The 12,949-nt window shown below is 45.3% G+C and overlaps 1 protein-coding gene across 7 annotated transcripts in view; it reads left to right on the top strand.

The window, feature by feature from the left end:
- LOC116806853 (transcription factor RFX3) overlaps nucleotides 1-12,949 on the top strand; it is a 259,764-nt gene that overhangs the window by 178,268 nt on the left and 68,547 nt on the right. For all 7 annotated transcript variants that reach the window (XM_072923087.1, XM_072923084.1, XM_072923083.1 and 4 more), the window contains one exon: nucleotides 10,722-10,843. In XM_072923087.1, coding sequence (XP_072779188.1) covers nucleotides 10,722-10,843 — 122 coding nt within the window. The remainder of the gene's footprint in view (nucleotides 1-10,721; nucleotides 10,844-12,949) is intronic.

Here is a 12,949-nt window from a genome sequence, read left to right as displayed (position 1 = left end):
CAGCGTGAGCTGGGTGGGGGAGGGGAGCCATGTGGCCTGCGGAGGTAGGCCAGGGTGTGAAGGGACTGGAACCGAGCTGGGCCAGCTCCTGCGGATGGAAGAGTGGAGAACGTCTCAGATGTCTTTGTTCCCTGCCCCCCCCCACCCCCCCCAACCTAGAGGGAAGGAGATAGAGAGCCTGCAGACACCTGGAAGTTTGCCGGAAGAGGAGAAGGAGAAGGGGGGGGGGGGGGAAGATGCCCAGCGTGGGAGACAGGAGACGGAGTCCTGGGCTGAGATTTTCAGCTGTCTGGGGAGTCTGGGACTTTTAACCCTTTCCTGAGAAATGAAGGCTTTGTGAAATATTACTCCTCCTCAATTTGAAGGAAAGAGAGACAGCCTGGGATCTGAAATGTTAGGGAAAGGAGGTTGGGGGCAGATGATGGAGTGGCTTTTGGCTGGACTCTTGTTAGCCATAGACTGAACCAATCTTTCCTCCAAGAGAGACTGCATTTTAGGGGGATGCATGGTGAGCCAAAAGACTCCTTCAGCAACTACCAGTTCAGGAATGAACAGAGAAAAGCTGAGGAGGGTGTGATGATGCCCTCCATCTTCAGAGAAGAAGAGAAAACTATCTCTTTTCTTGGACCCTCGGACCCAGGGGAAAATCGGGGTGGCTGTAGTCCCAAATGAGACACTGGATTGTTGTTCCTGTTGGTCCTTGGCAAAGCATCCTTAAAGGAGCCCTATAAGCAGTCTCTGTCCATGCACGGTGGTGAGAGCACTGTGACATGGAGAGGAGAGTGTCACACTGGCAGATTCTCTCCAGGCGGTGCCATGTGTGACATGGAAACACAAGAGGTGGCAGCTGTGTTTCCTGGGGGTCTATGGTGCAAGGTAGACTCCTCTCTCCCCTGATGGACTCAGTATTGATTATGTGGAAGGGTGAAGACTTGATTAAGGGTCCAAATGTGTCTCGCTGTGGTTTGTTGGAGTTGGGTGGTGGGAGGAAGAATGTTTTGAAAGGTTTTCATTTTGAATTTTGTGTGTGTTTTTTTTGTTTTCCCTTTCTTTTTTCTTTTATAGTAGTAGTGGTAGCTTAATAAAGTGTTTTTTTTCCTTTGTTATTAAGCTTAGGCCTGCTTTGCTCTGTTCTCGATCACATTTCACAGCATTCAATTGAGAGGTTGCATTTTCATGGGGGCGCTGGCATTGTGCCAATGTCAAACCATGGCACCGGTCTATAAAAGCTGTTGAAACTGTTTGACTCCTATAATGTCACCTGTAATAATGCTGGAATTAAGATTTCCCCCAAGATAAAGCACACTGGAGCAAGTGGTAGCATAAACCTGGCTCCTAGCATCTAGATTTTTTTGTGTGTGGGAAAGTTCTTTTTAAACCCTAGAAATTCAAAAGACTGTTACTTTTATGCATTCAAAACACTTTGGATTCTAATCAAAGAGCTGAAAAAATTGTGAAATAATGAATTTTCTAGAAACTAGTGGAACTATGTGGACATACTGATTTTGATTTAAAAATAGAAATTGATTTTCTGCCAGATGTTTTTAGAGTATAATGAGAATAAAGTTAAAAATTCTTTTAAAATTAGTTTTTTGGATTGCAAAGAGATCTATCAAGTGATGAGAAGTTTATCCATAAGAGTTCAATGTCACATTTGATCAGGTAGAGAAAAGGTAGGGAAATGTACTGGAGCTAAGTACGAATACAATAATAGGCTACAGAGTTACAAATATATGTGTAAAGAATATAAAGAATATATAAAAGAAAAAAGGCAAAAATAAAGTTGGCATCACTGTGATACTAGAGATTAAACATTAGTCTTCCTAAAGTTGATTACAGTTGTAAAATTTATTTCTGCAGGCCCAGGATTTTATCCTGGGCCTTTACAATAACTAAACTTCATATAAAAGTCATAGAGATTTAGATGATGACAAAAGTTTTTGTTTTCAAGTATTCTAATTCCTAAAGTTATCATACTCTATGTTAATCGGGCCAAGAGGTATCTTTTGGAAAAGTATACTTCTTGTTGTTGTGGTTTGACAATGGCCAAATGCCAGGCACTCATGGAAGTTGTTCACTTGGTCTCTCCTGCTACAGTTGGGTAGAAGAGAGGGAAAAAAAATTATGAATGGCTCATGAGTTAAGAACTGGGAGAAAAAAAAGACTAACAGCAAAACAGGTTCAAATTTAAAGGTATAAAGTAAATTTATTATTAACAGGGTCGGAGGAGGAAAATGAGTAGTAAAATAAGCCTTTAAAACACCTCTTTTCCCCCCCAACCCCTCTGTCCTTCCCACCGACAGCATAGGAAGACAGGGCATGAGGGGCTTTGGTCAGATGATCATTCAAGATCTTTTTCAATTCGCTCAGGGAGAGGATTCTTTTTTCTGCTATGCCATGGGATCCCTCCCACGGGCAAAACCATCATCCCCAAACTGTTGTGGCATGGGTCATTTGTCCATGGGCTGCAGTCTTTTAAGGCTAGGATGCTCAAGTTTGGAAGCAAGGGCTTTCTCTGTCTCTGGAAACAGGGGCCCTCTCTCTCTATTCGGGTCTCCCACTAGACCACAGCTTTCTTTAACATCCACCCATTCTGGCATGAATACTTTTCCCACAGGCTGCAAGTGGACCTCTGCATCCCCTGTGGACTTCATGCATTACAAGGGGACAGCTTGTTTTACCATAATCCTCACCATGGCCTGCAGAGGAATCTCAGCTAAGAAGCTTGAAACACCTCCTCCCCCTCTTTCTTTTCCACTGACTTTGGTGCTGCCATGTTGTTTTCCCTCACATATCCTGAATTCCTCCTCTTCTCTGACTAGAAGAAAAACTTCTGCTTGTAGGTACCATTGTCAACAAGTTCCACCAATTCAAAGATTCTTGCAAGATCCCACAGTACCAAGAAGTTGATCTTATATAGGTTCCGTGTCAGGGAATCACTTGTCATGCTTCTGTTGCTGGCCAGGCAACCCTGCTGCCATTGTGTGGGCAGTGGCAGCTGCCATGGTGCTGACAGTATTTAACACCTCTCTTCATGTGGGGCAGAGGGAAGGGGACACCATCGCTGTCACTCCTGCCCTTTTTGCCTGCAGCATGGTTGGCTAGGGGCAGCCAAGCAGGCAAGGTTGGCTGTGAGCCACTCTGGGGACGGTAGCAGCTGCAGCAACAGCTGTGGCACCTCCTCACCCCTGGGGAAAAAACTGCGTGTGTGCTGTTTTGATTTTCTTCTTAAATATGTCATCACAGAGGTATTACCAACCTTTCTAATTGAGCCAGCATCATGTGCATCTTCAGAGCCATTAGAGATTGGCTCTGTCAGATATGGTGGGAGCTTCTAGCAGCTTCTCACAGAAGCTACCCCTGTGCCCCCCCCCCCCATCCCTGACAGCAAAAAAAAAGGCCATGCCAAATATTGTATATCACATGCTCTATGTTATTGTATAGTTAAATATATGTCTAGAATGACCAGAACGTTGGATGCTTGCTTCTTATGGGAACTTTCTGATAAACTAAAATCTAAATAGCTACATAGGACATTTCTATTATCTGTTTGAATAAGATCAAAATGGGAACATGCTCACATCTGACTCAACTACTTCTTAAGAGGAGCATTTTCAGAGTGAAATTTGTTGATGTTTCTAAAGCTAAAACAAAGCTTTACAATCTGCAATTTCAGACTTGAGCAACAGTTCACATGCATTGCTTTCTGCACTGAGGTTTGTCTAGTTTTCTTCTGGCTACAAAGCTACTTCAGAAGGACAAAGGTTCCAAGTTCTTATCACAAAGAGCTATGGCAGAATTAATTTTCAATTGTGTTAAAGATGGCAGGCAGAATCTTCAGCCTGTCAGTGTGATGGTTTTAACATCTGACCACCCTAAACAGAATTCCTCTTTGTATCTTTGTCCTTTTTATCTTTTATAAAAGTTTTTGTGATTTAAATTATGAATAGACTAGACTAGACTAGACTAGACTAGACTAGACTAGAATAGAATAGAATAGAATAGAATAGAATAGAATAGAATAGAATAGAATAGAATAGAATAGAATAGAATATATCAGTTGGAAGGAACTTTTAACAATCATCTAGTCCAACTGCCTGACTATTTCAGGGCTGAACAAAAGTTAAAGCATATTATTAAAGGCAATGTTCAAATGCGTCTTGAACACTAACAGGCTTGAGGCATTGACCACCTCTGTAGGAAACCTGTTCCAGTGTTTGAGTACCCTCTCAGTAAAGAAATGCTTCTTAATATCAAGTCCGAACCTCCCCTGCTTCAGCTACTTAGTTTAAAAAGCCGTCTCAGACCTTCTGAGCTCATGAGAGGTTTGTTACATGTTAAAATTATTTACATTACTTTGTCTTCATAAAAATGAATCTCCCTTCTTTAGGTGACTAAGCCTTATTTTTGAGCTATCTGATTCTTGGGAAGACAAGTCATTTGGAAAATGAAATATTTTGTTTCTGTTTACCACTAACATCTAAAGCTCATTTACACTATAGTTTTAAACCAAATTCCACAAGAAATTGGTAGCTGTGCTGTGATATCTGCTTTATGAATTTTATGTGTTGCCAATTGTCCCAGATTGGCCAATTGCCCCAGATTGCAAGGCAAGATGTATTCCATTTGCCATCTGTATGGCAGTTGTCTTCTGTTAAGCAGGAAGTTTTCCTTACCACTTTCACAACCAGTTCTCCCTCCGGGGAGACATCTGCTGATAATGGGATATTGAATGTCGCTGTATGACTGATAAGAACTATAACATCCGACTGTGAGATGCTCTGCCCAGAGGGAGGAGCCAAGCATTCCTAACTGGATGTAATCTGGGTTTTTGGGACACCAGACTCAGGCTTTTCTGCTGGATTTCCAGGAGGACTGCAGCCATTCCAATTTGGACTGCTACCAACATGCTGACCAAAAAGGATGTTAGGTTGTATTCTGACTCTGTCAGTGGTTTTTCTTTTGTATTATTGCATGTATTGTTTCTTTTTTACTTTTCCTAATGAATTATATTTCTGACTTGGAGTCTCTCACTGGTTTTCTTTTCAAACCAGAACATAATTTTGGCGCCCAACATGGGGCTGCAAGGTACTGAGAAAAGTCAGAATTACAATTTGTATTCTAGAAAGTACTTATTCACTATGATGCTTAACATGCTTACATGGGTCTTATTCCTAGCTCTCTATATTTTCCCGCACATGGGGAATTATCTGGCGATTGTAATGCTCATGTGTAGTCCAGGGTATGGTATGAAAATTGCTTTATTGGTCTATTATGTCTATTGCATTATTACCTCCAAGGCAATGAACATGATTTGGAATATGTACTCAATTCTGTTTGCTTGTCTTAATCTAGGCTGCTACGTCTGGGGCCTCGGCAATCGCACCCAGCCTCTGGGGGGAGGGGTAAAGAATTATTTTTTTCCAACCATTCAGGCTTGACACAGCAGTTTTTGAAAATGTTGAGTTCCCTCTGGATGCCAAGGACATCACAGTGTTGTTAGCTCTGCTTTGTCTTCTCTGCACAGTCTGCAACATGCTTAGAAACAAAACACTACATAGTGTGATGCAGCGTCTTCTTGAGGAAGAGGAAAAGACAAGCAAAGTAACAGCATCCATGTCCGCACAGAATGCCACAGAGGAAGAAAGAACCAAATGCAAAACAACAGCATCCATGTCTACGCAGACTGTCATAGAGGAAGGAACCCAAAGCTCCATCAGCATCTCCACACAAACCGTCACCAAACCAGAGCAGCCTGAACCAGTAGCAATTGCTCCCATTCAGAAGAAGAAATCAAAGGGCAAATCAATCCACATAGCGACTGATGAGGACGCGGCAGGACCTTCGCATCCAGCAGAGGAGACACAGCCAGAAATCATCACCCGCTCTCTATCCCTGGGTGAGCTGTGTGACCTGAGGAAAGAATTGATCTGCCAGACGAATGAGTCCACCCTAACCTGGCTGCTCTGCATCTGGGATGCTGCAGCCAATGACAGAATTCTGGATAGAAGTGAGGCCAGGCACCTGGGATCACTGTCCCGGGATGTGGTCATTGACCAGGGGATCAGGAGAACTCAAGAAACTCTCAGCCTCTGGCAGAGATTGCTGACAAGTGTGAGGGACAGATACCTTTGTAAAGAAGACCTCCAGGTGCTCCAAGGAAAATGGAGCACAATGGAACAAGGTATTCAATGCCTGAAAGAATTGGCTGTGCTGGAGATAATTTTCTCAGAAGACAACAGATTACTAAGAGTCCAGATTGTGTCCAGTGCATATTGCAAATGTGGTTGAGATTTGCACGGTTTGGACCAGAGATGTACACCCATTACCTGGAAACACTGCAATGGAGGGAAGGTGAGGACAGGGTGGGCGCCTTGGTCAAGAAACTACGAATTTATGAGGACACTGTCCCCGCCCCATTTCGTACCCATGTCTCATCCATGAAAACAAGATTGGCTGAGCAAGTCCAGAGCTTGATTGAAGAAAGCCATCAGAAACTGAAAAAGGAACATAAGGAAGAAGTCTACCACATCTCACCAGAACCAACAAGACTCTCTGCCATTAAGAGCTGGCATTCCCCAGCCAAGGAGAGAGGATACATTCCATGAGGTAACCTCTGGTTTTTCCTTCAGGAGCATGGAGAAGACATGAGGAAGTTGGACGGAAAACCCACCTCCTCCTTAGCAGCCCGGATACGTGAACTGAAAAGAGGAACCCCCAACACAAGAAGCTCATCTAGAGTCAATGCTGCTCCAGTCTCTTGCACAGAGAATTCCAGACAATATAGGAATGATGATAGGCTGATCTTCTTGAAGGAACCTCAGGAACCTATTTACAGGAAGAGAGCAATGTGTACCATGACCAGAAATAGAGAGGCCCTGCCTCTAGCCAGGTAGAGGACAGGGACAATCGGATCTATTAGACTGTGTGGATCCAATGGCCTGGCACATCTGACCCACAAAAATATACGGCTTTGGTTGACACTGGTGCCCAATGTACCCTGATGCCATCAAGGTATGTAGGAGCAGAATCCATTTCTATTTAGGGGGTAACATGAGGATCCCAGCAGCTGACTGTATTGGAGGCCGAAGTGAGGTTAACTGGGAATGGGTGGCAGAAACACCCTATTGTGACTGGCCCGGGGGCCCCATTCATCCTCGGCATAGACTATCTCAGAAATGGATATTTCAAATACCCAAAAGGAAGTCGTTGGCATTTTGGGATAGCTGCTGTGGAGACAGAAGACGTCAGAAAACTGAATACCTTACCTGGTCTCTCAGACGACCCCTCTGCTGTGGGACTGCTGAGAGTTGAAGAACAACAGGTGCCAATCGCCACAGCAACAGTACACCGCCGGCAATATCGTACCAACAGAGACTCTGTGATCCCCATCCATGAGATGATTTGTAAACTGGAGAGCCAAGGGGTGGTCAGCAAGGCTCGTTCACCTTTCAACAGCCCTATATGGCCAGTGCGTAAGTCCAGTGGAGAATGGAGGCTGACGGTGGATTACCGTGGCCTGAATGAGGTTACACCACCACTGAGCACTGCCGTGCCAGACATTTTGGAGCTTCAGTACGAGCTGGAGTCCAAGGCAGCAAAGTGGTACGCGACCATTGATATTGCTAACGCCTTCTTCTCCATTCCTTTGGCAGCAGAATGCAGACCTCAGTTTGCCTTCACCTGTAAGGGAGTGCAGTACACCTGGAACCAACTGCCTCAGGGGTGGAAGCACAGTCACGCCATCTGCCGTGGACTGATCCAGACTGCACTGGAAATGAGCGAGGCTCCCGTACATCTACAGTATATCGATGACATCATTGTATGGGGGAGCACAGCAGGGGAAGTCTTTGAAAAAGGAGAGAAGATTATCCAGATTCTGCTGAAAGCTGGTTTTGCCATTAAGCCAAGCAAGGTTAAGGGACCAGCTCAAGAAATTCAGTTTCTAGGAGTCAAGTGGCAAGATGGATGTCGTCAGATCCCAACAGAAGTAATCCACAAGATCACCGCTATGTCTCCACCTATCAACAAGGAGACACAAGCTTTCCTAGGTGCCATAGGCTTTTGGAGAATGCACATTCCCAAGTCCAGCCAGATTGTGAGCCCTCTCTACCTGGTCACCCACAAGAAGAATGATTTCCACTGAGGCTCTGAACAGCAACAAGCTTTCACCCAGATCAAGCAGGAAATCACTCATGTGGTAGCCCTTGGCCCAGTCAGGATGGGACCAGAGGTGAAGAACATGCTCTACTCTGCAGCTGGAAAACATGTTCTGTCCTGGAGCCTTTGGCAGAAGATTCCTGGGGAGACTCGGGCTCAACCACTGGGATTCTGGAGCCAGAGATAGAAAGGCTCTGAGGCAAACTACACTCCCACAGAGAAGGAAATCTTTGCCGCCTCTGAAGGAGTTCAAGCTGCCTCAGTACTAATTGGCACTGAAACACAGCTGCTTCTGGCCCCCTGGCTACCAATGCTGGGGTGGATGTTTAAAGGAAAGGTTCCTTCCACACATCATGCCACCGACACCACATGGAGTAAATGGATTTCCCTCATCACCCAGCGCGCCCATATTGGAAATCTGAATTGCCCTGGGATTCTGGAAATTATAACAAACTGTCCTGAAGGGGAGACTTTTGGATTATCTTCTGTAGAATAGGAGCAAGTCGCATGTGCTGAGGAAGCCCCACCATATAATGAGCTACCGGAGAATGAAAGACGATATGCCCTTTTCACTAATGGTTCCTGCCGAATTGTAGGCACTAACCGGAAATGGAAAGCTGCAGTATGGAGCCCCCACACGATGAGTTGCACAAGTTACCCAGGGACAAGGAGGATCGAGTCAGGTTGCAGAGCTTAAAGCCGTCCAGCTGGCTTTGGATATTGCCAAATGAGAGAAGTGGCCAAGGGTTTATCTCTACACCGACTCATAGATGGTAGCTATCGCTCTCTGGGGATGGCTGGGTCACTGGAAAAAGGCCAACTGGCAACGCAGAGGGAAACCCATCTGGGCTGCTGAGATTTGGCAAGACATTGCCACCCGAGTAGAGAGGCTGACCGTGAAGTTTCGACACGTGGATGCACACATACCGAAGAGTCGGGTTAATGAAGAACATCACAACAACGAGCCGGTGGACCGAGCTGCCAAGGTGAAATTATCACAGGTGGATCTAGACTGGCAGCATAAGGGAGAATTATTCCTAGCTCATTGGGCCCATGATGCCTCTGGTCATCAGGGGAGAGACGCAACATAGCAGTGGGACCGTGACCGAGGGGTGGACCTTACTATGGACAACATCTCACAGGTCACCCACAACTGCGAGACCTGCGCTGCAATCAAACAGGCCAAGCGGGTAAAGCCTCTGTGGTACGGTGGGTGATGGTTGAAGTACAGGTATGGGGAAACTTGGTAAATTGACTACATCACGCTTCCCCAAACCTGCCAAGGCAAGCACTATGTACTGACCATGGTGGAAGCAACCACAGGATGGTTGGAAACCTACCCTATGCCTGATGCTACTGTCTGGAACACCATCTTGGGCTTAGAAAAGCAAGTCCTGTGGAGACATGGCACCCCTGAGAGAATTGAGTCGGACAACAGAACCCATTTCATGAACCACTTTACCAACACCTGGGCCAGAGAACATGGCATTGAGTGGATATATCATATCCCCTATGATGCAGCAGCTGCCGGGAAAGTTGAACAACGTAATGGGCTACTTAAGACTACCCTGAAGGCACTTGCTGGGGGAACCTTCAGGAATTGGGAATTGGACTTGGCAAAAGCCACCTGGATGGTCAACACCTGAGGGTCCATCAGTTGAGCTAGTCCTGCCCAATCTGAACCCTTGCACACAGTGGATCGAGACAAAGTCCCTGTGGTACACATGAAAGGTATTTTAGGAAAGACTGTTTGGATTAATCCCACCTCAGGCAAAGACAAACCCATCCGTGGGATTGTTTTTGCTCAAGGACCTGGTTACACTTGGTGGGTAATGCAGAAGGACGGGGAAACCCATTGTGTACCACAGGGAAACCTAGTCTTAAGTGAGAACTATATGTAAGGTTTCATTGCGATACAGATAGAAATAGAATAAGGGGTGGATAATGTCCCAGATTGCAAGGCAAAATCTATTCCATTTGCCATCTGTATGGCAGTTGTCTTCTGTTAAGTGGGCAGTTTTCCTTATCTCTTTGACAACCAGTCCTCCCCCTGGGGAGACATCTGCTGATAATGGGCTATTGAATGTCACTGTATGACTGATAAGAACTATAACATCCCATTGTGAGATGCTCCGCCCAGAGGGAGGATCCAGGCATTCCTAACTGAATGCAATCTGGGGTTTTGGGACACCAGACTCAGGCTTTTCTGCTGGATTTCCAGGAGGACTGCAGCCATTCCAATTTGGACTGCTACCAACATGCTGACCAAAAAGGATGTTAGGTTGTATTCTGACTCTGTCAGTGGTTTTTCTTTTGTATTATTGCATGTATTTTGTTTTCTTTTTCATTTTTCCTAATAAATTGTATTTCTGGCTTGGAGTCTCTCACTGGTTTTGTTTTCAAACCAGAACACCAATGTTCTGCAGTTCCTTGCTACAATTATTCTGATGTTACTTTTTTCCTTTTGTGTGAACTAGCCAAACTGTATATTGAGAGTCAGAAATCAGTCACTTACAAAAAAGTGATCCTAAAGGATGATTTTGTATTTGATAATTTTGTAGGTACAAGCCTGTGCAGAAAGTGGATGGAGTTCCAGATGGTTTCACAGGAAGTGGTCAACAGGCAGGCACATCTGCTGAACAAACTATAATTGCCCAAAGTCAACATCATCAACAGTTTTTAGGTATGAAAATATGTTATACTGTCATCTCACTGATAATAGAACAAAAAGATACTCATAGGAGCTATATGTTCTTTATTGCAAGACTTCTGCAGTATTTCATATTCATCATGCAGATATAAAAAATGTTCAAAATCTATTTGCACTGTAGATGCAAAATATATTGCAATGCAAGTGTCATGAAGACTCTGAGACAAACTGCTCTGGCAGATGTACTCTGGAGTCAAGGATCATGCCGAGGAACTGTGGAGAGAGTTCCTGAAGTGGCAAGACCTCAAAATTAGCACCGAGAGGTGCCTCAGCACCCCACCTTCCCCTCCTAGTAGGAAGCTCTGAAGCTCTGACCCAGAGGCAGCTCTGACTCAGTGTGGGTGAGGTCAGGAGTGATGAGGTCGACTCCCCACCCTGTAACACCGCAGACACTTAATGTACGGGGCTAAAATGAGGTTCCTTTGCTGCAAGGGAGAAATACCAAACATATTCTCAAGAGGTAAAAATCCTACAAAGGTTTACTGGCAAAAAATAGAAAATCAAGGAATTTTGGCAAAAGATTTAGTACAACATAAAACACTTATCACAACATCGTCTTAGCCCATTCAACTTGGCAACCTTTAAACCCATTTGATGCTACGTTCCATGAGAAGAAAGTTAGAAGAAGAAGAAAGGGAGAAAGTCAGGAAATATATAGCAACAGGGTCATATAGCTACCACCTCCTATGTTCCAGCAATGTAACAGATAGAAAACTCCAAGATGAAGGTAGGGTTAAAGAACAACATGCTTGCCTTGTGCTCAGCCTTCTTAAACCCTTGGCCCTTTGTGGGCCTTCCTCCCAGGTGGGAGTTCCAGTTGCTTGGCCACTCAGGGACTGGGTTAAGCAACACTGGGGGCTGCCTCCAGTGTGCTATGATTGACAGAGATTGCAGGGCTGGGGGGTATGGGGGCCAGGTCACCACCTCACCAGAGCAAGGCTGGACTCACCTCCTACTACACACATTCCAAGCATCCCAAAATGTCTCCAGACATTGATCTTTCCAGTCTTTGACACAACTCTACAAAAGCATCTCCTAGGGCACAAAGTAGGTAAACAGGGTGGGATGTGGCAGTTCAGGAAGGTAGAATGCAGTCACCCACCAGCTCAAGAGGAGAGCTCAGTTGGTGGTCATTACCTTCTCAGAAGGAGCTCAGCTATGGTATCCACTTGGAGGGAAGCTATGTCTTCTGGCCTTGTCAGAAAGGATGTGGTGACACAGACAGAGCTGCCATGAAAACATGCAGCCATCTAGGTCTTGGGCTACAGGGAATGCCAGAGCCTGTCACTGGTACTGGATGGTAGTAGAGACTACAGGTGTGTGAGGTGTGGTGAAGTGGATTATCTGCTCAGCCCAGGGGCAGATCTAAGAGAGGAGGTAGAAAAGAAGTATCAGGGACTCTGAATGGTTGAGCCACTCTACCATTCCTGAGGCAAATGCACTAGCTGGCCACATCACAAGAAGAAAAGGATCCCTTACACTCTCACTACCAGGCAGAAGGAGGGGACCTAAGAGATGTGAGGGAATGTAAACAGGTGTCTACTCAAGGCAGCAGGCAAATCCCCTCCTGGCCTACCTCACCTTCCCAGCTGCAATACAATAAGTATGAGGCTCTAGAACTTGAAGACCAGGCCCAGAATCATCAATGTTGGAAGAGACCTCCAAGATCATCTAGTCCAACCATCAACCCAGCACCCCCATAATCACCCTTAAACCATATCCCCAAGGGCCACATCCAGATGCCTCTTGAACACAAATACAACATGGGCACACTACAATATGGACAAAGGTCCATCCAGGTTGGAGGAGTTGCCTAGGGTAAGTTTACTCCCTGCATCACAATTGCCTCAGTCAAGAAAAAAAGAGCAATTGTCATTGGTGACTCCTTTTTGAGAAGAACTTATATGCTGACTGGAACGAACCCATAGGGAAGTCTGGTGCCTCCCTGAGGCCTGGGTAAGAGACATTGCCAAGAAACTCTGTAGCCTGGAACAGCCCTCTAATTATTATCCATTACTGGTTTTTTTCAGGTGGTCATCAGTGGAGTCCAAAAAAAATAAGTCTGAGGACAATAGAGAG

Source organism: Taeniopygia guttata, chromosome W (genome assembly GCF_048771995.1).
Source record: "Taeniopygia guttata chromosome W, bTaeGut7.mat, whole genome shotgun sequence".
In the NCBI taxonomy this organism is placed as follows: domain Eukaryota; kingdom Metazoa; phylum Chordata; class Aves; order Passeriformes; family Estrildidae; genus Taeniopygia; species Taeniopygia guttata.
This window is presented reverse-complemented; position numbering and strand designations above follow the sequence as displayed.